The sequence below is a fragment of the Acomys russatus genome, chromosome 29 (genome assembly GCF_903995435.1).
Source record: "Acomys russatus chromosome 29, mAcoRus1.1, whole genome shotgun sequence".
In the NCBI taxonomy this organism is placed as follows: Eukaryota; Metazoa; Chordata; class Mammalia; order Rodentia; family Muridae; genus Acomys; species Acomys russatus.
This window is the reverse complement of record NC_067165.1, coordinates 27,728,368-27,754,159: the sequence shown is the minus strand read 5'-3', so window position 1 is coordinate 27,754,159 and position 25,792 is coordinate 27,728,368. Positions and strand designations below refer to the sequence as shown.

The following is a 25,792-nucleotide window of genomic DNA, read 5'->3' as shown; positions in this document are numbered from 1 at the left end:
ATGGAGCTGGACTGGTGGGGAAAAACTAGAGACTGTTTCATACACGCCCCTTAGACACTCGGAACTTTCTTATTGGGCGGGGGGGGGGGGGGGGGGGGGTGTTGGAGACAGGGTTTCTCTGTGTAGCCTTGACTGTCCTGGACTCACTTTGTAGACCAGGCTGGCCTCAAACTCACAGAGATCCACTTGCCACTTGCCTCTGCCTCCCGAGTGCTACCACCGCCCGGCTGACACTCGGAACTTTCAAAGCAAATTATGTACCACCCTTACCAGCCTGCCCTCAGGTAGGTGAGCCTGGACCATCCCTTGAATCTCCCTGCTCTGCGAGGTGCCTGCCACACCAGCCTCCTAAACCAGGGTCTGAGTGCTTAGGCAGCGGAGGGAGCCCGGGAGGCCGCACCTGCAGTTCCCAGGGCCGGACGCATGGGGCGCTGCGGAGCGATCCGGGGGGCGGGGCGGCAGCGGAGGGGCCAGCCTGAGCGAGCCCGCGCGCGCGCGCCGCCGCCACCACCTCCGCTGCTCGGCCCGGTCCCGGAGCGGCGCGGCCGGCCCGCGGGGCGCGGAGCCGAGGCCCGCGGCCGGCCGCATGAAGGACTGCGAGTACCAGCAGATCAGCCCCGGGGCCGCCCCGCCGCCCGCCTCCCCCGGGGCGCGCCATCCCGGCCCCGCCGCGCCCCCCGCTCCCAGCCCCGGGCCCGCGCCGGGCGCGCCGCGCTGGAGCACCAGCGGCAGCGGCAGCGGGAGCCTGGGCCGTCGGCCGCGGCGTAAGTGGGAGGTGTTCCCGGGCCGCAACCGCTTCTACTGCGGCGGCCGCCTCATGCTGGCCGGCCACGGCGGCGTCTTCGCGCTCACGCTCCTGCTCATCCTCAGCACCACCGTCCTCTTCTTCGTCTACGAGTGAGTTCGCGCCCCTCGCCCCCACCGCCCTCCCGCGGTGCGTCCCCGGCCGCCGCTCCTTCCTCGCCTGCATCCCTGTGTCCTCCGGCCTCCGCCCGCCCTGGACCCCCTCACTCCTCCTCGCCACCCGGACCTTAGGTACCCTGCCCTGGTCACCGGGGCTTCTGCGGGGTCCCTTAGGTCCTCCTGTCCTCCTATCCCTGGCCGGCTCTTGCCTATCCCAGGCTCTTTCTCACACCTCTAGGCATCTTTCATTCCTATCCTCAGACAAGCAAGTTTTTGTGTCCTTTGGCTGCGGACACCCTACCGTGAAGATACTGCAGGGTCCTGGCTCCCTCAGACTGTCCCCTCACCCCCCACCTTCCCCTCAGTCATGCTTGTCCTGGGGGTCCAAGGCAGTCTTCTGTAAAGGGCCTCTCAAACTAGCCCTTCTCTCTCCTGCGCTTTTCCTTAGTTTCTCCAAAGCTTCTTCTTTAGCTCTCTGGTCCTCCAGGTGGCTCTCCCACCCTGACTTGGCTCTCCTCCTTCCTCTCTGGACACTCCGGAGCATCCCTGGGTGGTGTTCCCCCACCAGGACAGCGGCATCACTCCTTTTCATGGAAGAGACCTGGGTGTTTTCACGTGACAGGTTGCCTAGGGGTTGGCCTACACTGCCTCTCCGTCTTAAGGACCGAAGGATGGAGGGGTGGCTACTTGCTTATGGCTTTCTCAGGGTCGCCCGTGCACCCAAAGTTTTCACCCCAGCCTCAGCCTCTAGCAGGAGCCACCTGCCATGTGACTCCCTGCACACGGGAACGCTCCCACACACTCACACCCACCCACCGGGTGAGCCCCACCTTCCCCTCCTACTTCTGGAAGTTCTTGGAGTTGGCCTCTTTTTATTATTCAATTTAGTGAAGAACTTCATCTCTGGAGCCAGGGGACGTGTGGCTCAGATCCCAGCTCCACCTCCAATTGTGTGGCCTGGGGCAGTCACTTCACCTCTCCCAGCCCCAGTGTCCTCTTCTGTGAAATGGGGACTTGAATAGCACCCACCTCCGGAGCTTCTGTTGAACTTGGTACCTTGTCACGCATGCAAGCTTTCAACTGTTTGTGAAATTTTATTTTTATCACTCGTTAATTCTTTTAATTCTTTTGCGTGCAAGTTTCCAGCCCTTGATGTTGGCAGCTATCACTACTGTGTATGTTAACCAAAAATCACTTCCGGGAGGCATGTGGTCATGGGGAGGCTGTCCAAAAGACCAGTTCTCAGGTGCCTTGGCAGCACCTGGATTATGTGTCTGCAACTGCAAGGTGAAGACTTGCTCCCTCTCCACCGGTCCTCCAAAATGCCCTGTCCTTCCCCTGGGTCAGGATGGGAAAAGGTTCCAGGGGTGGGGTGGAGGTGGGGTGGGGGCTTGGGCAGGGGGGGAGGCGTTTACACAGAGAACTGCTGGCAGCCCAGCTTGAACCTCGCTATTACTATTGCCTCCCTGGGTGGGTGCTGCGGGGAAATGCTTTTCTCAGAGTCGCTGGGCCACTCTGCGAGGTGGTGCTCACACCACACCCGGGGTTATGACCCATGCAAGAGGAAGTACTGCTGACCAAAGTTGTCTTATGACCCTTCAGTATAAGATTTGACCACTCCGGAGTCTGACCTTCCGGGTGGGTCTCTTCTTGGTGGTAAGTCATTGCCCCCAGCCAGGAAGGAAGGGAGAGTTCAGGGAAAACAGACCAGTCAGTCACCTTGGCCTCCCTCACCTGTTTTACTTGGGGTGGTGACTTTGGGCTCAGGGTTTGGTGTGTGGGGCTTGTTCAGAGGACTCAAAGGAGGAGCCAGAGTGGTGCAGTCACCCTTAGGGAGGCGAGGACAAGGATGCTAAGTGATGTCCCACTCTGCACTGCTCCGGGGAGGGTCCAGGCAGCTCTTGGGGGAAGACCTTTCCTGTTGCAGATGGTTTTGCTTCCGTTTGGTAGGTTGTGACATAGCTTCCCAGCTTCTGCCTCACTTCTCTCATTCCACACAGCAGCAGCCACGGTCCCTGACATCAGAATTCAGCCTCCCTGGTTCTCCCTTTAGTTAAGAGCCAGTGCTGTGGGAATGGTCCCCTGTGGCCTCTGCTCCCCCTTAACCCTCCTCTCTGAGTTACCTCTCAGGCTTATTGGCCTGAGGGCTCACTCTTTTTATTTTTTATGTTTGGTTTTTCGAGACAAGGTTTCTCTGTGTAGCCTTAGCTGTCCTAGACTTGCTTTATAGACCAGGCTGGCCTCAAACTCACAGCAATCTGCCAGCCTCTGCCTCCCAAGTGCTTGTGGGTTCACTCTTACCTCAGGGCCTTTGTACTGTTTGGAGCACCCTCTCGGTTCACTGGTTTCTCTTCCCTCTTTCCTTGTCTGCCTATACTATATATACAAGCTTGCTTGGTCTCTTCATGTCTGTCTTTTCTGTGAGAGCATAGTAAATCTCCACAGTGCTCTGTATTTAGTGTCTATAGCCAGTACAAGGGATAACGGTCAGTGCTCAACACACAGCAGATGCTGGTTGAATGAATGGACAGATCACTTGCTGGGAGTGTGGAGCCGCCAGCTTGTAATTGGCAACCTGGCTGGGTGACCTTGAATCTGGCTGTGGAAATCAGAGCCTTGGTGTTGGTGTTTCCCGAGGGCTCTCCAAGCCCCTGGCTTCGTTCCCCAGACCCAGGCTTGTGCGTGAACTGAGTGAGCTGTCTGCCATGGTACCCAGAGCCTGGCTGGTTCTGTTGGACATGAAGAGATGTGTAATGCACATAGTAGTCACTCTGCTTGGAGCCCTTGGCTTCGGCAGGCCCCATCCTTAGGAAAGGCCTCTGCAGGCTTTAGGAGCACATGCCCTGGCTTCGCTCCCTGCCTCTGGGGACTCCTGGCCCCAAGCCCCACAACAGATGCATCTCCTAAGCAGCCCCCACCCCGCTGTATGCTCCTGGCTTCAGTGGAAAGGCGGTAGCTAGCCGCAGTTGGCGCCATGAACTCCCCTCCAGTATTTTGAAAGCTCTTGATCTGAGTTGTTTAAACTTCCTAAACTACATCTGTGAAGTCTGGAGCATAAGGGCAGAGGGTCCCCGTGAAGATTTGAGAAATGCACATAAAACGCTCAGCGGTATGTCTAGCACGTAGTGACTATATGTATGTCAGCACTTGATTAATAACTGAGTGATTAATTTTGAGACAGAGTCTCACTGTATAGTCCTAGCTAGCCTCGAACTCACAGAGATCTGCCTGCCTGTGTTTCCAAGTGCCTCAAACTCTCAGGATTTTCCTTTCTCAGCCTCTCAGGTGCCATGATATAGCATCGTGTCTGGCTTGTATTTATGTTGATTTGATATTGTCATTATTACTATTGTTGCTTTGGTTTTCACTTTGTGCTGCTAGAGACTGAACTCAGGGCTTTATGTGTGGTAGACAACGTTCTAGCACTTAGCTGTACCCCAGCCTGCAGGTGTCATTCCTAGTGACTTATTGACTAGGGCGGTATCTAGGACATAGGGAATCTTCAAAAGATGGCAGTAGACGCCTCGATGGTAAAGTGTTTACCTGGCGTGTACAAGGCATTGGGTTTGGTCTGTAGTACTGAAAAAAAAAATATGGTGGCTACTTTTTCTGCATGAAGGGACACCATTTCTTGGATAGGTATTTCCTGGGTAACACCAAGAAATGCTCTCTGTGTCCACCAGAAACTTGTCGCTTAGCAGGATAAAGGCAGGCAACAACATATTCACAGATAAGCGTGTTTTGTTTTGGTTTGGTTTGGTTTGGTTTTTCAAGACAGGGTCTCTCTGTGTAGCCTTGGCTGTCCTAGACTCACTTTGTAGACCAGGCTGGCCTCGAACTCACAGCGATCCGCCTGCCTCTGCCTCCCAAGTGCTGGGATTAAAGGCGTGCGCCACCACCGCCTGGCAAGTGGTTAATTTTTATTTTATTATTATTTTTTTTTTTTTTTCGACACAAGGTTTCTCTGTATAGCCTTGGCTGTCCTGGACTCACTTTGTAGACCAGGCTGGCCTTGAACTCACAGCGATCCGCCTGCCTCTGCCTCCCAAGTGCGCCACCACACCCGGCTCCTGAAACTGGTATTAAGAATGGTTGTGAGAAAAAAAAAAAAGAATGGTTGTGAGCCATGTGTGGATGCTGGGAGCTGAACCCAGGTCCTCTGCAGGAGCAGCAAGTGTTCATAACCACTGGGCCACAGTCTTTACTAACATTTTAAATAATACTGTGCAGAAAATAGCCTTGGGGAGGACTGCTTTATATAAACTGTCACTGGGCGTGGTGGCGCATACCTTTATTCCCAGCACTTGGGAGTCAGAGGCAGGCAGATCTCTGTGAGTTCGAGGTTAGCCTAGTCTACAAAGCGAGTCCAGGATAGCCAAGGCTGCACAGGGAATCCCTGTCTCGAAAAAACAAAAAAAGAAAAAAGAAAAAAAAAACAAGCAAAATAACCTGTAAAGGAAGGTCCTCTGAGGTAGGAAAGAGGACCACTTGTGTAGGCACTGTCACGAGACTGATGTGATGTAAGCAGACGGGGAGAAGAGGGGAGTCTTGTAGGATGAGGCTGGGGCACCCCACTAAAGCTTAGGCCATGGCTGGCCTACTAGGCAGGTTGAGAATTTGGTTTCCATTCATTGCAGTCGGAGGCTTTCAAACAGGGCAGTGACAAGGTCTGATTTACATGTGCAGAAAGTGGGTTGGCTTTGAAATGGACAACAGAGTGACAAAGAAGACTGGCCATAGGGGGCCCCCCTATAGGTTCACTTCACCCTAAAGTTAGGCCCCCTGCAATAGCTGGTACTTGGATGCGGAGGCCTGTGGGGTGCTCCTCCTATTAGGAGGACCTGACATCCCTGCAAGCTGTCTTTGGAGCCAGCCTGGGTCAGGAGCCTGAGAGAAAGAACCCCTCCCTACACTTAGTGCCCAGGGTTGGGCTAGGGCTGGGGCTGGGGCTGGGGCAGGGGCTGGGGCTGGGGCAGGGGCTGGGGCAGGGGCTGGGGCTGGGGCAGGGGCTGGGGCGGGCCCAACCTGTTCTCCATAGCCCTCCCCTCATTCTTCCGTGTTTGGCTGTAGTGTCATCTGCTTATGGGCCTTTCTTAGTCGACAGCACACAGCACCCTGTGTGAAGTTCCCTCTTTGCTGGGTTCTTTTCCCAGTCGACCATGAGCCACAAGGCAGAGAGACTCTTGTCATATCCATAGTCATTATTCCTGCTGTTTATTGAGGGTGTTACCTGGCACAAAAAAGAACTCAGTAAACGTTTGGGGAGCGACTGAGTGACTGACTGACTGAATTAGCATGGCAGCAATTCTGGTGGAAGGTTATCTCAAGTACAACCCCATTGGTACCAGCTTCCTGAGTTCTGCATTTAGTAAACAGATTCTGAGGCTGCAGCTCAGTGCTGGGACCAGGCTGGAGGGATGGCTCACCGATTAAAAGCTCTTCCAGGGAACCCAGGTTCAATTCCTAGCACCCACATGGTGGCTCAAACCATCTCTAACTTTCATCCCAAGGGGTCCAACCTTCTGGCTTCTTCAAGCACCAGGCATGCTCATAGCACATAGGCAGACATGCAGGCAAAACATCCAAACACAGAAAGTATTAAAATAATATTTTTTTCTTTTGGTTTTTCAAGACAGGGTTTCTCTGTGTAGCCTTGACTGTCCTGGACTCACTCTGTAGACCAGGCTGGCCTGGAACTTCAAGCAATCCACCTGCCACTGCCTCCCAAGTGCTGGGATTAAAATCGCGCCACCACCACGCCTGGTCAAAAGAATACTTTTTTTTTTAATGCTGGGTACTGACTGAGCTGGTTACAGTATTGTGTTCACATGTAGTCCTGGCACTTGGTGGCGCTGAGGTCGGGAGAGGCCTTGAGTCCAGGAGTTCAGAGATAGCCCAGGGACCCCCTGTCTTTCTGTTTCCATCTCTGTCTCTGTTTATCTGTGTGTCTATCTCTCTGGTTTTTAATTGCATTTCATTTATTTTGTATACATGTGCTTTTGCGTGTATGAATGTGAGGTAGGAGGACCCCTCGTGCGAGTCTCTTTTCTCTGTTCATCATGTGCGTTCCAGAACCAAACTCAGGCCATCAAGCTTGGTAGCACTTCTACATGCTGAAACATCTCACTGGCCTGCTTCTGTTTTTTTGTCTGTTTTTTTGGGGGGGTGTGGGGGTTGAGATAGAATTTCATATAGTCCAACTTGGCCTTGAACTTCTGATTTTCCTGCTTGGGCCTTCTGAGTGCTGGGAATACATGTGTGCTGCCACAAAGAAGAAGGCTAGGTACAGTGGTACCTGTGTATTCAGGAGATAGAGGCAGAAAAATCAGGAGTTCAAGGCCAGCCTGGGCTACTTAGAGAGTTTCAAGCCAGTTTGGGTTCTCTGGCAAGTTCCTGGAAGCAGGAAGGAATGAAGGAAGATGGGCCTTCCTGCCAGGGTGAGGTGAGGGAGACTATCTACCATTGGAGTAAGTCCAGGATTGACTAGTAATGTCTGCCCTGGGCACTCACGGGGAGTGGCTGCACTCACCTCCAGCTGCACTTCAGGGTGAGGCTCTTTTCAAGAACATGGTATCTGGGGCAATACCAGGGAGCCCTGGGGTAACCTGAACTCTCTTCTCTCCTAGCTGTCCCTACCTGGCCGTCCACCTGACCCCGGCCATCCCCATCATCGCTGCCATCCTCTTCTTCTTTGTCATGAGCTGCCTGCTGCAAACCAGTTTCACTGACCCTGGCATCCTACCCCGGGCCACCATCTGTGAGGCAGCTGCCCTGGAGAAGCAGATCGGTGAGGCTCTCTCTCTCCCTTAGCCCGTGAGTGCTGTACCTGCCGGCTCCACAATCCCAGATGTGAGAGGAGACCTGGTTTTCTCGTACAGTACTTTGCTAGGAATTACGGCTTGAGCAGTAAGCAGGGTGGGCTGGAGCTGACACTGTGATAGAGGCGAGACAGACGGCGAGCAAGCAGACAAGTAACTGAACAAGAAGTGCCGGCATCCAGCACGGAGCTGGGTGCTTCCGGGGTGCCGGGCAATGCTTTAAGCCATCTGTATGCATGACTACTGAAGCCCCATAAGCCAATGAGGTCAGTACTGTTACTCGCTTCCTGGTCATTCGTTAAATGAGACGCAGAGAGGTTTAGGTACATGGTTCAAGTCACACAACTGAAGCCATGCAGCGGTGGCCCAGGCCTTTAATCCCAGCTCTTGGGAGGCAGGCGGATCTCTGTGAGTTCGAGGCCAGCCTGGCTTACAGAGCGAGTTCCAGGACAGCCAGAGCAACATAGCAAGACCCTGTCTCAGAAAACAAAACAAAACAAAAGCAAAAACAAGCAAAAATCACAGTAAGTTCTAGAACTGCGATAGTCTTTTCTTTCCCCCAGACCAGGTGTCATGTAGTCTAGGCTGGCTTCAAACTCACTGTTCAGCTGAAGACGCCTTCATCTCTGGTCTGGCTCCGTCTCCTAAGTGCTGGGTTTATGAGCATGCTCCCACTCTCAGCTAAATGTTTGTGTACTCTTTATTCATTGAATCATGAAACATTTATTGGGCTCCTGCTGTGCGCCAGGAGCTGTTCCAGATGGGGGTGACAGAGGCATGAAGGGAACTGACAATAATCTCTGCCCTCAGGGTGGGTGAGGTGACATGCCAGGGTAGACAGTAAACAAATAAATAGGGTGTTAGGGAAAAGACTGAGGACTAGGGGAGGCAGGGGAAGGAGGGGGTGTCTGAGCCGAGAGGCACAGGCCTGGCAAGGAGGCGGTGCACAGGCTGGGTTATCCTAGGAGGTCAGGACAAGCCCTGGATGCTGTGGTAGGAGGGTGAGGGTCTGGAGGAGGGAAAGGCTGGGTGCCCAGAAACACCTGAGTGGAGGAGAGAGTTGTGCCCCAGGCCAGGACCTTTTCCTCTGGGGTAGCCTCACCCCAGCTCCTCCCTGCTGAGAAGTGACTCGCGGATGTTTGCACACCTCCAGGGTTTCCGGTCATGGTTGGCTCTTTGCCCTAAGAAGGCAGTGTTCACGCAGGCTTTTAATCGCCTCGCTGGCCTGGTGAGATCTAGTGACCTGTAAATGTCAGAGCCCGGCATCTATCCCCAGGAATCATTTTTGCTGACTCTGGAGCCGCTCAGGAGGGCGCAGGAGGGGACATCTCTCGGTTTTGCCTCCTCTGCCCTGTATGGGGGCAAGGTGGCAGCGTGGGGGCAGCCACACCCATGGCCTTCCTCTAGAAGCTAACTTCCTTCCCCTTTGCACAGCCAAGGCCTCACCATTCAGTGTATGATGGAGGCTGCAGAGCAGCCACTGGGTTCACCTTCCCTTCGCTCAGGCTGATCCTGAGACGGGATTATTGTGCAGCTCAGCCCATCTGGCTGCCTGGAATCCCCTGGCTTCTGAGCTGCTTGCCCGGTAACAGCAGTAATCCCCGTGTTTGGGGAGAGCTTGGCTGTGTCTCCAGTACCCTCCACCGTGATCCCCACAGACCTTCACATATGCAGAGGCTGAGCCCATTGTCCGGATGTGCCTCTGTGAACCCAAACAGGGAGTCACAGGGCCAAGGGTGAGGGAAGATGAGGGGGTGGGTACCCTCTTCCTACGCTCCAAGCTTTGTGTTTAGGGGTGGCAGCAGGACGTGCCCCTTCCATCCTTCCATCTGCACTTCAGTATCCCGTATCCTGGGCCAGACCTCCTATGGCACATTCCCAGATGCCTTTTTCCTTTTCTGTTCTTGGGCTTCATGGCAGCCATGATGGAATTGCTCTTCGCTGCCGTGTGCGGCCGAGGGAGATGGACATGGGTGTCTAGCTCACCTGATCACCGTGCAGGGAGCTCGGTGTTGTTAGCTAAAGAATGGGTGCATGGAAGGATGACCAAGGAATGAGAGGCTCTCCTTGCTGCCCTGGGGGCATCTGAGAAGTTTTGGGGGCTCCTCGGGAGGACATGGTGGGTTCATGCAGTTGAGTGCTGGCTCCTGGCAGCCAACTGGAGGATGGGACTCTAACGGCAGGAGGCTGACCCGAAGGTCCCTGTTAGGTGGAGAGGGATGATGGGAAGAGGCTTAGGTAGGCGATGGGGGCGGGGGTGGGGCAGGCGGGTGGGGTGTCTTCCTTGTATGAGGCTTTGTGAGGTGATGGTTGCCACCCCGTGAAGTTCCGTTGGACTTCAAGCGCAGGCAGCTGCATGAATGGAGCTCTCCAGGCAGATGAAAGAGCAGGAGGGAGCAAGACCAGGCATGGGGCTGCTGAGCAGGCCATGTTAGAAGGAACGTGCTGGGTAGTGCAGAGAATTAGGGAAGCCATGTTTAGAAGGATGGCGTGGAATCAGGGCCTAAGACTCATCTGGGAACAGCCAAGTCTGAATGTGGCATCGTGGGGACCTTTAAATTCTCAAGCCTGAGTTGAGCCTAGATTTTGAAATGTGTCCAGGAAACTGCTGTCACGGCTGAAGCACGGTTTCCTGAAGGGGACTAAGGTCCCTGAGCCTGTCCCATCAGCCTCCTGTGTCTGCCCTTAGCTGACCCCAGGGCCCTCTCCAGGGCAGGGTGCCACATTTCCTTCAGGACTCTGCCAGCCAGGCCTCCGCTCCTGCTTTCTCCCTTCAAGTGTAATTGTTTCTCTAAGACTTAGTTTCCCTTTCACGCTCCAAAGCTTAAAATCTGACTGACTCGCCAGGCGTGGTGGCAGAGGCAGGCAGATCTCTGCGAGTTGGAGGCCAGCCTGGTCTACAAAGCAAGTCCAGGACAGCCAAGGCTACACAGAGAGACCCTGTCTTGAAAAAACAAAAAAACAAACAAAATAAAAGATTTTGAGTGATGCCCTAGCATCCTCAGCTTGTTTTCCTGAAGAGCAGTCATTGGAATTCAGCCTGCATGGTTTTACACTTCTCAGCTCTACCTTCATCCATCTGTATCTCCCTTCCTCCCCCTCTCCCTCTTCCTCTCCCCCCTCTCCCTCTCCTTCCCCCCACTCCCCCCCCCTTTGATTATTTTGAAATAGGGTCTCCCTATGTATCCTTGTCTGGTTTAGATATATTTGAACTCAATATATAGAACAAGCTGGTGCTCTTCCTGCCTCTGTCTTTCCTAGATACTAAGATTACAGGTTCCTAACTCCCATCCTTTTTGTTGTTATTGGGCAATGGTGGCGCACGCCTTTAATCCCAGCACTCGGGAGGCAGAGGCAGGCAGATCGCTGTGAGTTCGAGGCCAGCCTGGTCTACAAAGTGAGTCCAGGACAGCCAAGACTACACAGAGAAACTCTGTCTTGAAAAACAAAACAACAATATTTTTTTTCTTTCTTTTTTCTTTTTTTAGTGTATGAGTGTTTTGCCTGCCTGTATATATGTGCACCACCCATGTGCATTCCGGGTATCTGCGGGTATCGGGAGGAGGCACTGGATCCTCTGGAACTGGAGTTGTGGGTGCTGGAAACCGAACTTGCATCCTCTGTAAGACTAACAAATGCTCTTAACCTCCGAGCCATCTTTCCAGCCCTTCCCACCATGTTTTTAGTGTTTTCCTTTAAATGGTTCACTTTTTTATGAGACTGCCCCACAGATCTAGTTCCAGATCACCCTAGTAAGACCCTGTGTAGCCCCTCCCAGAAGAGAGACAATCACTCTTAAATAAAACCTTATGCCGTATAACGATGCTTCCATCACTGACAAACCCCATATATAACCGTGGTCCAACATCATGCCACTGAATGGCATCAGCGCCTTCTTAGTGTGTGTAAGCACTCATGACATTTGATGGGGAACTCACCTACTGACGCAGTGATGCAATTCGTGAAACTTCCCTCACATGACATGTGACCGTGCATTTTAAAAGAGAAACTTATGTCAGCTGCAAGGGGACCGAGCCAGGCTCGCTTGTTCCGCACTGAAGGTTGTCGTGTAGAGGAACGCCAGGCTGCAGCCTCTCTGCCCGTTCTGGCTGTTGAGGCACGTCCATTGAGTTGTATGGTGGTGTCGGAACAGATGGAGACCTCCTCTTGCTGGAGTAAAAGGCTGGAAAGGAAACTGAAAGGGGACTGACTTTCTCAGACCATGATTCACAAGCCCAGGGCAGGAAAGTCCCTGTGTGGGTGGAGCCACAAGGAGAGCAGCAGCAGCAGCAGTGCTCCCCGCCCCCCATATCTTCCCCTCCCACACCTTGTGGGACCCCGCATGTGCGACCTTAACTTTTGCTTGCTCTCGTCCCTCTGCTGGGTGTGGTCCATCCCATGGAACTGGTATCTGATTCTATCTGGTACATTGCCACTTTTTTGTTTTATTTTGGTCTGAGTTTTATTTTGTCTGAGGCAGGCTCTGTATAGCTCAGGCTCAGTAGAGATGCCCTTGAGCTTTTTTTTTTTTTTGGTTTTTCGAGACAGGGTTTCTCTGTGTAGCCTTGGCCATCCTGGACTCACTTTGTAGACCAGGCTGGCCTCGAACTCACATCGATCCGCCTGCCTCTGCCTTCCGAGTGCTGGGATTAAAGGCATGCGCCACCACGCCCGGCTTTGAGCTTTTTTGTTGTTGTTGTTTTTTGGTTTGGTTTGGTTTGGTTTGGTTTTGGTTTTTTGAGACAGGGTTTCTCTGTGTAGCCTTAGCTGTCCTGGACTCACTTTGGAGACCAGGCTGGCCTCGAACTCACAGAGATCCACCTGCCTCTGCCTCCTGAGTACTAGGATTAAAGGTGTGCACTACCAAACGTGGCTTTTTTTTCTTTTTTAAATATTTATATGTAGTGAGTCCAGGACAGCCAAGGCTACACAGAGAAATCCTGTCTCGAAAACAAGAAAAAACAAACAAAAACGAAAACCAAAAAATCACAACGCTGTTCTTCAATATTTTTTTGAAATCGAAATAATTTGAAAAAACTTAGTCCAATGAAACTTTGAGGACATGCACAAATAAATCTGCTATCTTTAAGAAAAGTAGCATTTGTCCTTTGAAATTTCTAGTAGTAAGCAGAGAAAATATAGTTTATGCTTTATTGGAAAGAAATTGATTTAAGAAATTAAAGAAATAATATCACAGCAAAAAAAAAAAAAGATTTATATGTATGTAATATTCTGCCTGCATGCCTGTACACCAGAAGAGGACACCAGATCTCATTGTAGATGGTTGTGAGCTACCGTGTGGTTTCTAGGAATTGAACTCAGGACCTTTGGAAGAACAGACTGCGCGCTTAACCTCTGAGCCACCTCTCTAGCCCGCCCTTGAGCCTTTGATCCTTCTGCCTTCACCTCCCAAGCGTCGAAGTTGTTAGAGTGTGTACACATAGTTCACACGGTGCTGGAGATCCGTCTCAGGGCTTTGTGCATGTCAGGCAAGCACGCCACCAACTGAGGTATATATCCCCTGCCTGGTTTTGGGTTTTGAGACAGAGTCTCATAGGGTAGCCAGGCTGGCCTTGAATTCCCAGCAGTACTGCCTTCACCGCCCATTACTTCAAGCACAAATGTGTAATGTCTTCTTTGGCTCTCTTATGTATTCTTGGTGGTGGTGTTGGGGCATTTTGTTTAGTTATTTGTTTTCAGTTTTTGAGACAGGGTTTCTCTGTGTAACAGCGCTGGCTGTCCTGGAACTCTCTCTGTAGACCAGGCTGCCCTCAAACTCACAGAGATCTGCCTGCCTCTGCCTCCTGAGTGCTAGAATTAAAGGTGTGACCCATCATACCTGGCTTCTGTATCAGAGATATAGACACCGGCATCAGAAGTTGAGTAGCTGTGAGTTAGGCTTGAATAAAATGCCATCTCTCCGCCGGGCATCTTTAATCCCAGCACTCAGGAGGCAGAGGCAGAGGCAGGTGCAGATCTCTGTGAGTTTGAGGCCAGCTTTGTCTACAAAGAGAGTTCCAGGACAGCTAATGCTACATAGAGAAACCCTGTCTTGAAAAACCAAAAAAAAAAGACTAGAGAGATGGCTCAGAGGTTAAGAACACTGTCTGCTCTTCCAAAGTTCCTGAGTTCAATTCCCAGCAACCATATGGTAGCTTACAACCACCTATAATGAGATCTGATGCCCTCTTCTGGCATGCAGACAGAACACTGTATATATAATAAATAAATTAATTAATTAAAAAAAGAAAGCCCCCCAAAATGAATAAATAAATAAAATGCCATCTCTCCTTGCATGTAGTCATAGAAAGCACAGGTTGCCCATTTTGGAAGTGAGGAGACTGAGGCGCTAGAAGACTTGGCAAGCAGTCAGGCCACGTTTCAAAGTGAAACCAGGCTGGTCCCAAGTCACCCCATGGTGGCAATGACATTGATTCACACAGCTTTCCACACTGCCGTACAGTTACAACCTCCGTGTGAGTCTACCCTCAGGCAAAGAGCTTCCTATCCCCAGGCCTTGCACTAACTAACCCTGGTAGGTGGCAGGGCCTCCACCAGCCTCTGGGAACACACGGAGTGGTCACGTGGGGATTATAGCGGCCAGAGCCTGAGGGTGGGTTTATGGTTTGTCTTGAGCTGGTGCTGGGAGAGAGCTGACAACTGCAGGCCACCCTTCCTTCCTTCCTTCCGCCTTGGACCCCCTGCGTAGCGTGTGAAGTCCACAGATCTCTCCCTAACACTGCAGGAGGAAAAAACCTTCTCAGTAGCACAGGCCTGTCCTGCCTTAGTGGGATGAAGGCTGGTTCCACACCAGGACTGGCTCACATTGGCATAGCCCAGAAAGTCTATTCTGAAGGTTTGGGGCTTCTGGCGGTCCCTCAGGAAGGAGGTGTGAGGAAATCCATGCCACATGGGGCATGGCAGAGCCCATTTCTGGGAATGACTTCCTCTGAGTTTCCTGCCTGGACGGCACCAGGCCAGGGCACTCACCAGCATGTGGGCATCTGCTTTCCTTCCTGGGGAAGAGCGGGTCTTGGCGGAAAGCTCTGAACTACACCCCAGAATCCCTTCAGGCTAGGAAGCTTTTCTTAGCAGCCACTCCCTGTTTCCTTTAGTTAGGATGTTGTTCCCTCAGAGGCCGTGGCCAGAGGATCAGAAACCAATCTTGCTGCATAGCAAGACCGTGTCTCACACAACCAAAACAAACTTTTCTTTTTATGTATAGGGATGTTTTGCCTGCGTGTATGGCTGTGCACCACATGTGTCTGGTGCCCAGGGAGATCAGAAGAGAGCATTGGATCTCCTGGGATTAGAGTTATAGGCGTTTCTGAGCCTCCATGTGTGCTAGGAATGGAACTCGAGTCCTCTGGAAGAGCAGCTGGTGCTCTTTTGTTTTGTTTTGTTTTTTTGAAGACAGGGTTTCTCTGTGTAGCTTTCACTGTCCTGGAACTCACTCTGCAGACCAGGCTGGCCTTGAACTCAGTGATCGGCCAGCCTCTTCCTCCCAAGTGCTGAGACTAAATGAAGATGGGTCCATTCCACCCTCCCTCCACGCCCCCTCCACCCTCCCCCCATACCCCCTCCACGCCCCCAGCTTACTTACTTATTTGTAGCAGAGAGGTTGAGTGGCTTGATATGCTTCTCTCAGTAAGTTCTTGGGCAGAGATGTGTAGCCATATGTCTTAACGGCTTGACAACCCCTGTACAGGTCAGAGAGACAGTAGTGGGCAGAGAGCCAGAGCCGGGGCAGCGGGGCAGGATTTGGAGGTCTGGAGTGGAGTAATGCCAGGAGCTTGGGAAGAGCTGGGCACTCTGCCTGCTGGCAAGTTAAGGCCCATTGGTCAGGACCAAGGTCAGTGGCTCCTGGGATCCCCCAGCCTCACCACAGCAGAGAGACTGGGATTCCTGATCTCTGCTTTACCGGAAGTGGCAACAGTTAAATGACTTAACCAAAGCACCTGCTTGTAAGTGGAGGGGCCAGGACTTGAACCCCAGCCCACCTCAGCCTCAGGGCTTGTCTTCTTCCTTGGCTTGCTGCCTCATAGTTTTTAGCCACAGGACTGTCCCTTATTATCTTGTCCCTACTCAGGAGATGTTACAGTCTAGCTAGAGGGAAGAAGCACACACACAAGTCCTGTCCCAGCACCAAGCCGTGACAGGTGTGTTCAGTGTGAGGCAAGAAGCTGGTGTCTGCAAAGCCTGAGGTGGCCAGAAGGGTAATTGAGATGAGGTTGGGCCTTGGTGAGTCCTGGGAAAAGAAGAAAAAGGAAAGGGTTAGGGTTTCCTGGGCTAGGGACAGGAAGACCACAGCAATGGCACCATGTTAGGGGAGGGACATGAGAGAAAGGGGTCCCAGTGTGCAAGGCTCCCAACACACTTCCACAAGTATGCAAGGCTCCCAACATACCTACACCAGTGTGCAAGGCTTCTAACACACCTACTCCAGTGTGCAAGGCTCCCAACACACTTACACAAGTATGCAAGGCTCCCAACACACCTACACCAGTGTGCAAGGCTCCCAACACACCTACACGAGTTTGTTCTCTGAGCTGTGGGTGTAGCTCGTGGCCTTGCAAGCAGTTCCCTAGGATTCAATTCTCCAGGACCTCAAAGGAAAAATCAAAGTGCTGGGTGTGGTGACGCACACTTTTTATCCCAACACTTGCAAAGCAGAGGCAGACAGATCTCTGTGAGTTCCAGGCCTCTTTCATTTCTTCCTCCCTTTCTTTCTTTTAGATTTATTTATTTATTTTGCATACAGTATCTGCCCCCATGTGAGCCACCATGCAGTTGTTGGGAATTGAGCTCAGGTTCTCTGGAAGAGCAGTCAGTGCTCTGAACCTCTGGACCATCTCTCCAGCCCTCTATATAGGAAACTTTCTCGGGAAAGAAAAAAAAAAAATAAGGAAAGAAGAAAGAAGAACAACATTGGCTGGTGGTGTCCGTCTGGCACCAGAGGCTCTGGGTTTGATGAGTAGCACCACATAGAGGCAGAGGCAGGCGGAACAGAAGTTCAAGGTCATCCTCATATGGAGCAAGCTTGAGGCCAGCCTGGGCTGCATGAGACCCTGTCCAAAGAATAAAGTTTGTCCTTGAACTTTTTTGGGGGGGTATTTCAAGACAGGATTTCTTAGTGTAGCCCTGGCTGTCCTAGAACTCACTCTGTGGACCAGGCTGGCCTCAAAGTCATAGAGATCTTTATTGCCTCTGCCTCCTAAGCGCTGAGATTAAAGGCCCGTGCTACCACCACTGGGCTGAGTTTGTGTTTGTTTGTTTGTTTGTTTTTTGGTTGTTTTTCCGAGACAAGGTTTCTCTATGTTATCTTGGCTGTCCTAGACACAAAGAAGATGACTGGCCAGGCAGGGATGAGGAAGAGGATGCCGTCTGCAGGGAGGCTGTGCTAGTTACGTGTCACCATGACAAAAGAGCTGATGAAGTCTCTCGGAGGAGGAGAGGAGCAACTTAAAAACTGGAGGGATGATGCAGCCGTTAAGAGCACTGGCTGCGCTTCCCGAGGCCCGGGGTTCAGTTCTCAGCACCACGTGGCGGCTCGCAGCCCCCTGTGACTCCATTCTCACGGGACCTGGGGTCTGGTGTCTTCCTCCAGCTTCTGTCCACGCTGAACACACGTGGTGCACAGGCACACGTCAGATAAAACACCCACACGTGAATGAATTGATTTTATTATACAAGTTTTTTTGTTTTGTTTGTTTGTTTGTTGTTTTGTTTTGTGTAGCTTTGGCTGTCCTAGACTCACTTTGTAGACTAGGCTGGCCTTGAACTCACAGCGATCTGCCTGCCTCTGCCTCCTGAGTGCTGGGATTAAAGGCATGCGCCACCATAGCCCAGCTTTGTCTTGTTATTTATTTTATGTTTTGGTTTTTCTTTCTTCCTTTTTTTTTTTTTTTTTTTTTTTTTTTTTTGTTTTTTGAGACAGGGTCTCTCTATGTAGCCTTGGCTGCTGTCCTGGACTCACTTTGTAGGCTAGCCTCGAACTCACAGGGATCTGCCTGCCTCTGCCTCCCGAGTGCTGGGATTAAAGGTGTGTGCCACCACGCGCAGCATGTTTTGCTTTTCCTTTCTTTCTTTTTTTTTTAATATTTTATTTAATCTTTAGTTTATGTGCATTGGTGTGTGGGTGTCAGATCTTAGAGTTACAGACAGTTGTGAGCTGCCATGTGGGTGCTGGGAATTAGACCCAGGTCCTTTGGAAGAGCAGGCATTGCTCTTAACCACTGAGCCATCTCTCCAACCCCCATGTTTTGCTTTTTCAAGACAGGGTTTTCTCAGTGTAGCCCTGGCTGTACTCAGAGATCTCTGCCACCCGAATGCTGAGATTAAAGATATGCGCCACCAAGGCCAGCTGCTTAGTAGCATTTTATACACGTGTGGTTAAGGTTATGGTAAAAGAGTGTTCCTTGGTCGTTGGAAATGTAAAGACAGAATCCATTTGTCTCAAGTTCCTGGCTGTCCTGGAACTTGGCTTTGTAGACCAGGCTGACCTCAACTCACAGAGACCGGCCTGCCTCTGCCTCCCTGAGTGCTGGGGTTATACGGGTGTGCCACCCCACCTGTCTATATACTCTTTTGATCCGAACACTGAAATTATATGAATTCAGCTTGGAAAACACTTATCCAACAAAACATGTAGAATTTGCAGGCTTTGGGTAAACTTGTTATTCCTTCTATAAAAAGTCAGTAAAGAAGCGATGGGTGTGGTGGTACACTCTTTTATCCCAGCACTCAGGAGGAACCCTGTCTCAAAGGAAAAAAAAAAAAAAAGAAAAAGAAAAGGGGGGGGGGCTGGATTGGTGGCTCAGTGGCTAAGAGAGCCGCCTGCTCTTTCAAAGGTCCTGAGTTCAATTCCCAGCAACCACATAGTGGCTCACAACCATCTGTAGTGTGATCCAATGCCCTCTTCTGGCCTGCAGGTGTATATGCAGGCAGAACACAGTCTACGAAAGAAAGAAAGAAAGAAAGAAAGAAAGAAAAGAAAAGAAAGAAAGAAAGAAAGAAAGAAAGAAAGAAAGAAAGAAAGAAAGAAAAAAGAAAAGAAGGAGAGAGAAAAGGGTCGATGCAACAGGTGGTTCTGTTACCTACTTCTCTCTGGCAGTGTAGTCAATAAACATGTCTTTTTCTAAAAAAGAAAGAGGAGGAGGAGAGAGAGAGACATTGTGGTCCAGGCTGGCCTTGAACTCGCCATTTTTCTGTCTGTTTCCCAGTGTTTGGGATTGCAGGCATGTGCTACGTGCCTAGCTCTGACATTCCTCTGTTTCTGTTGATTTGGTTACATTATTTATTGATATTTTACATTAATTTTTAATTCTGTATGAGGGGCGGGAGGTGTGTATGTGACTGCTAGAAGTGAGCAAGTCTTCCTGATGGTTACCAGGCACCCAGCATGGACGCTGGGAACAGAGACTCCTGGGAGAGCAGGAAGCAAGCACTCCTGACCGCTGTGTCATCTCCCTGGCTCTTTAGAAGTCATGCTTACTTTGGAGAGAGATCAATCCAGGGGTCTGTAGATACCAGTTCTAGATCCTATTTCTTCCCTAAGGTGTTTATCTTGTTTTTTTTTAACTGTGAAACTCCCACGACACATGTAGCTGTACACTGGTGGCGCACGCCTTTAATCTTAGCACTTGGGAGGCAAAGGCAGGCAGATTGCTGTGAGTTCGAGGCCAGCCTGGACTACAGAGCCAGTCCAGGTCAGTCAAGGCTACACAGAGAAACCCTGTCTGGAAAAACCAAAAAAAGAAACTCCCAGGCATTAGAAGTTGGACCTGGGCTTAATTAGATGCACATGGCCTCCCCAGGGGTCTTCCTAGAACTGTGTCCCTTATGACCCTTCTCAGGGCGAAGGCCAGCTGCTGTGTGAGCAGGCCCCAGGCCTGGAGGGAGTACTGGGTTCTTAGGGTTTGTCCCTGCCTTACCCTTCCCTCCCCCATCTTCCCTGGGCACATTCTCCCTGAGGTGCCTCCTGTCCCAGCCGGGAAGCCGTGGCTTCCCGCTAGCTAGCACGGGCCATGCCTGCTGACTCGGGTAGCCTCATTTTCTCTCTTTCCCCCATCAGATAACACAGGCAGCTCCACATACCGCCCGCCCCCTCGGACCCGGGAGGTGACAATCAACGGGCAGGTGGTGAAGCTAAAGTATTGCTTCACCTGTAAGATGTTCCGGCCACCCCGGACCTCACACTGCAGTGTCTGTGACAACTGTGTGGGTGAGTGTGGTGGAGTCTCGGACGCAGGAAGTCACATGTGGGGCAGGGCGGGCAGCATCTGAAATACTTAGGGCTGAGCAGGAGGGCTGGTTGCTTCGGGGCTGGTATATGCTGTCCCCGTCCCCCCCCAATCCTCGAGCACCGTGGCAGACCGGAGACTTGAACTTGACTCCCGGCTTCAGGGTGCGCCTCAGTGGGTCCATGATTCCAGAAGCCTGGAGCGCTAACCTGGAAGACAGATGATGTAATGGAGAAAGACGGCAGGGAGGGTAAGGCTGGAGGAGTGAGGTGGGGAGCTTGAACCGGAGCTGAAAGGTGGCTTTTGACCATCCTCCTCTGCTTGCCTTGTACCTCTCAGCCTGCTCCCCAGAGCCTATACAGCTTGATGGAGACCAAAGATGATCCCTCAGGAGGGTGCCAAAGGGAGAGTCTGTGTGACACCCAAGTGCGCTGAGCCATGGTGACGATGCACAGTTCTCAGAGCAGTGACTTCATGGTGCCAGCTCAGCACTCCCTTGAGGAGGAGAGCAGAGGAAGCAGGCACTGACGTGGGTGACTCAGTGGGCGTTATTCAGTGCTGCCAGTCCGCCCCACCCACCTCCTTAGAGGGCATCAGCCTTTGGCATAAGGCCTGCAACGGGCTCATGACCCAGATTCCCACTGGAATTTTCTCACCAGGGTGTGACTCCCACCCTCAGGGACTTAGCACTGGTATGAGCTCAGTCCTCCGCCTTGGCCTCTGGTGCCAGCTCTCTAAGAGAGTTACCTAGTGGCCCAGCCCTCTCTGGACCTTAGGACCAGAGCTGTTGGCACATAGCCAGTAACAGGCCATGGTCTGTGAGTCTTTGAACCAGACACTCTATTGGACTCTGGAGATTTCAAGGGTCAGAGACCACCACGTGTCCTGCTCAAAGGCAAGGCTGTATAAAAGAGGAGTAACAGAGCAGAAGACAGGAGACCCCTGCCTAGTTTGAGGCCATAGGAGACTTTTTAAGGGAGTGGCTTTGTAGTTGACATCTGAAGGCGTTACTATGGAGCTAACAGAATAGACAGAATGTGTCAGGCCGTGGGTGGGGACCGACGAGTGAAGACCAGAAGCAGGGTGTGTCTGAGGGAAGGCCAGGAGTCCGCTGGTATTGAGGGGGTGGGAGCGCAGCAGCCCGAGGGGAGAGCTAGCCACCTGTGCTGGGTGGAGGGCCACACTAACGCCTCCTTTCCTTTCTAGAACGGTTTGACCATCACTGCCCTTGGGTGGGCAACTGTGTCGGGAGACGAAACTACCGCTTCTTTTATGCCTTTATCCTCTCTCTCTCATTCCTGACGGCCTTCATCTTTGCCTGCGTGGTCACCCACCTGACTCTGCGTGAGTTGGGGGACAGCAAGGGGCGGAGGGAGGCTGAGCACTGAGCCCACCCCTAGCAGGGAGGCCACTCTCTCCAACCCCTGAACCTGCATTTCCTTCATAGGTTCTCAAGCAAAGAACTTCCTGTCCACTCTGAAAGATACACCAGCGAGATATCTTTTGCCAGCTAGTCACCCTGGGTGGATACTGAGGCCTCTTCGTGGGGCGAGTCCCCACAGTGGGATGGTTAGGGTCGGATCTGTTCTCTAGTGTCCACTCTGCCAGCTACATTGTCAAGACCCAGGCCAGAGTTGGTCCTAAATGGGTCGTCATGGGGAGGGGCTGAGTGTGCAGCCTCAGGAAACTGTCCCTGTTCACAAAGGCCTGGCAGAGTGTAGTTCTTAATTAAATTTTTGTTTATTTTATCTTGCCCGGGGGCAGCAGGGAGCATACTCCTGCCGTGGCACACAAGTAGAGATGGGGGGGCAACTTGAAGTTCAAACGCAGGTCGTCAGGCTTGGTGTCAAGTACCTGTTCCCATAGAGTCATGTCACCAGCCTGTGTGTCCCTTAGGATGCCAGGGGCCTCTGCTTGGAATTCCTTCCGTCTGCTATCCCTGGCCCATATCCGTCTTCTTCCGGGGGTGAGAAGATGACCTGCTGAGAAATGATGACAGGATCACAGAAAGGTCCCCAGACCTGTCACTTTTCAGGCATCTAACTCTAGGAGCCAGGGGGGCGGGGGGCAGAGGAGCTCCACCCTTTCCCGCATGTGTCCTTGACAGGCCCACTGTGCTAGAGTTGGTCATCTGCTTCTTCTCAATCTGGTCCATCCTGGGCCTCTCAGGGTTCCACACTTACCTCGTCGCCTCCAATCTGACAACTAATGAAGACGTGAGTAAAGCTGGGGCTGAGGAGTCTGGGGAGTCTGGGGAGGCCAAGTATCCTAGGGATCCCAGGGCAGGGCCCTAATGTCCGACCCAGAGTTCCTGTATGCTGCAGCTCCTTGGCGTGGCACCTAAGTTGCCTTGCTCGAAACTCCTCGGAGGCAGCAAGCACACAAGGCTTGCATGCCAGAGCCGTGCCACTTAAGGATCTTCGAGTGCCCTGCTACTCTTGGGCATTGCATCCCACTGTGACAGAACTAGAACACATATTGGCCATGGTGTGACTGAGACATGTGGCCTGGGGTCATAATGCTAGGAAGGGCCAACGTAGGACTGATGTCTAAAAGTTATGGCCATGCCTTCGCATCCACCACCCCACACCTGCCGGACTGGGGTGTAGGCACTGAAAGACACAGTGAGAACAGAACACCATGTCTCCGTTGACCTCTCCCACCCACTCACTTGGGGGCTTTTGTTTGTTTGTTTGTTTGTTTGTTTTTTCTGAAACAGGGTTTCTCTGTGTAGCCTTGACTGTCCTGGACTCTCTTGGTAGACCAGGCTGGCCTCGAACTCATAGCAGTCTGCCTGCCTCCGCCTCCCAGGTGCTGGGACTAAAGGCATGTGCCCACTCACTTGGAAGCCATCAACCAGCTAGCATTATCTAAGCACGACTGTCCCCAGTCCATAACACTACCTGCCCTCACTGTCCTTCAACCCATAAGAAGAAAACTGTAGTGTGTGCTCCCAGGGTTGCTATGTAACAGTGATTAGAGACCCACCATTTAAAAGAAGATGGATCGAGCTAGACGGTGGTGGCGCATGCCTTTAACACCAGCGCTCAGACAGGAGGCAGAGGCAGGTGGATCGCTGTGAGTTCGAGGCCAGCCTGGTCTACAAAGTGAGTCTAGGACAGCCAAGGCTACACAGAGAAACCCTGTCTCGAGAAACCAAAATAAATAAATAAGAAGATAGAACCATTCCAGACTGGACATGGTAGTACATGCCTGTAGTCTTCACACTTAGGAGACTGAGACAGGAAGATTTCAAATTCAGGATTAGTGTGGCTAGTGTCTCAAACTAAAGTAAAAAAAAAAAAAAAAAAAAAAAGGCTGGGGATGTAGCTCAGTGCTTCGACACTTGCCTAGCATGTACAAGGCACTGCCCTCAGCCTCAGAAGGGTCTGGAGAGATGGCTCTCAATGGTTATGAGTACAGGCTACTCTTTTTTTTTTTTTAAAGATTTATTTATTTATTATGTATACAGTGTTCTGCCTGCACACCTGCACACCAGATCTCATTATAGATGGTTGTGAGCCACCATTTGGTTGCTGGGAATTGAACTCAGGACCTTTGGAAGAACAGCCAGTGCTCTTAACCTCTGAGCCATCTCTCCAGGCCCGGGCTGCTCTTCTGGAGGACCCAGGTTTGAGTCACAGCACCACATGGCAGCTCATAACTCCAGTGTGCAAAGGGTGTTACTCTAGTTCTTTGTAACCCAGTGCCCTCTTCTGGCCTTCTCTGGTACTGCACACACATTGTACACAGATATACATGCAGGCAAGATACCCATACACATAAAATAAAGTTTTGTTTTATATATACTTTTTTTTTTTTTTTTTTTTTTTGGTTTTTCGAGACAGGGTTTCTCTGTGTAGCCTTGGCTGTCCTAGACTCGCTTTTGTAGACCAGGCTGGCCTCGAATTCACAGCAATCCACCTGCCTCTGCCTCCTGAGTGCTGGGATTAAAGGCGTGTGCCACCACACCCGGCAGGATAGAACTGGTTTCTAAATGGGCCTACTTACCCTGGCCTCTAGGTGGCCTTTCTCCAAAGTGAAGCAATGGGAGGGGGAGGGGCTGGGTGGGACTCAGTGGTGGATGCTTAGCACATACAAGGCCCCAGCTTAATCTGGGAGGGAGAGAGCTCACCCAGGCTTCTTCCTCTTTCCAGATTAAAGGGTCTTGGTCCAGCAAGAGGGGAGGAGAGGCCTCTGTCAACCCTTACAGCCATAAAAGTATTATCACCAACTGCTGTGCTGTGCTCTGTGGCCCCCTACCTCCCAGGTAAGCAAGAGCATGTAAGAGAGGCCACTGACGCTTGTGGGGTCTCTGGACCTTAGCAGGCCTTTCTTCCTGTGCATACATGGCTTCCCTCTGCTCAGCTGGGTGACTGGGAGAAATTCTGACAGAGGCTGTTAGTTTTAATCTTTTGTACTCGTTTGTAGAATAAAAAATAAGTGCCAGCAGGCATGGTAGAGCAGGCCTGTAATCCTAGCATTCAGGGAGGCAGAGGCAGGCCAGCCTGGTCTACAAAGTGAGTCCAGGACAGCCAGGACTGCGTAGAGCAACCTTGTCTTAAAAAAAAAAAAAAAAAAATAATAATAATAATAATAATATACCTAAAGAGTGCTAGGTATTCTGTGTGACCCCACACCTCAGAAGTCCCACAGTGACTGTGGTACCGTGCTCTGCCTCTGCACAGGCTCTGCACCCTCCTCTGGAGCTTCAGTGGCTAGGACACTCCGTGTGATCCTGACAGCAGGGGGCACCAGAGCTCCAGAACAGGAGTTGACTGGCCATGGGGTGCTGCAAGGGCAGACCTTACACAGTTGTGTCCTGTCTAGGGAGACAGGACAGTAGGCCCCTCACTACCTCCAAATAGCTATCGTTTCTTACTTTTCTCTCACTTGCAGCCTGGCTTCTTGGCGCCCAGACAGCTGAGTCAGTTTGAGTAACTTGTGAGGTAGAGGCAGGCCTGTCAGAAGTTCAAGGTCATCCCCAGCTTACATCCTCAAGTAGCAAAGCTACTTGGGATCCTGTCGTGGTGGCACTTGCCTCCAGAAGGCCTTGTTTTAAATACATTTACATGCATTCACATGTGTGTGCGTGTGTAAGTGAATGAGCAAATGATCGTGTACACACCACATGCCATGGTGTGCATAGGTGGGTCTTTGGGGTGGAACAGAAGGTATCAGGTTTGGTGGCAAACACCTGCACCACTGCGCTGTCTCACCAGCCCCAGAGGGAGGGGCTGAACCCCCTGAATGGAAAGCAGCTTCGAGCTGGGGCTTTTGGGGGGGGGGCCGTGGACAGTACTGCTTGTCCCTTGGCCTGGAGCTTTGACATGTCCTGCCTTTGTGTTTTGGAAGCCTGATTGACCGGCGGGGATTCGTGCAGTCTGACACCGTGTTGCCCTCGCCCGTCAGAAGTGACGAGGCAGCCTGTGGAACCAAGCCAGACTCAAGCATGGTAGGAGGCCACCCATGGAAGTGACTCAGTGCTTGCTACCTGCCGGGACCCTGCCCATGCCATCCGAGGGAAGCAGAGCCGCCAAAGACTCCAGTCTTTTCGTATTTATTTCCCGCTCTGTGTGGCTTTCTCTGAATTGTCCCATAGCCGTACCTTCTGCTCCCCAAACCTAGGTTCCCAAAGTTTGAGCCCTAGGTCCCTGAGCTGATTAGTGGCAAGAGAGGAGAGCCACAGCCCCTGGAGGCCACCAACGGGGACCATGCCACATCACTGCCTGTACCCTGGGAGGCCCGGTGTGAGTGGGGGTGTGAACTGAGTGGGCCACCTCAAAGCTGGAGGTGGGCTTGGACATGATGAGCCTGGGCCTTTTGGAA

The 25,792-nt window shown here is 51.9% G+C and overlaps 1 protein-coding gene across 1 annotated transcript; it reads left to right on the top strand.

Moving 5' to 3' along the window:
• Positions 1-586: 586 nt before the first annotated feature.
• Positions 587-25,792, top strand: Zdhhc18 (zinc finger DHHC-type palmitoyltransferase 18). The gene is made up of 8 exons (XM_051171421.1): positions 587-897; positions 7,530-7,690; positions 19,795-19,944; positions 21,170-21,307; positions 21,411-21,459; positions 22,077-22,179; positions 24,121-24,233; positions 25,319-25,792. Exons 1-8 carry the CDS (start codon positions 587-589, stop codon positions 25,440-25,442), a joined length of 1,149 nt encoding a protein of 382 aa, XP_051027378.1. The 3' UTR covers positions 25,443-25,792.

What these genes read in the sequence shown, in the direction of transcription:
- Zdhhc18 (XM_051171421.1), top strand. Translation starts at nt 587, where the DNA reads ATGAAGGACTGCGAGTACCAGCAGATCAGCCCCGGGGCCGCCCCGCCG. An exon ending in GTCCTCTTCTTCGTCTACGA is followed by an intron (nt 898 to 7,529) that starts GTGAGTTCGCGC and finishes CTTCTCTCCTAG; the next exon opens with CTGTCCCTACCTGGCCGTCC. An exon ending in CTGAAAGATACACCAGCGAG is followed by an intron (nt 21,460 to 22,076) that starts ATATCTTTTGCC and finishes TGACAGGCCCAC; the next exon opens with TGTGCTAGAGTTGGTCATCT.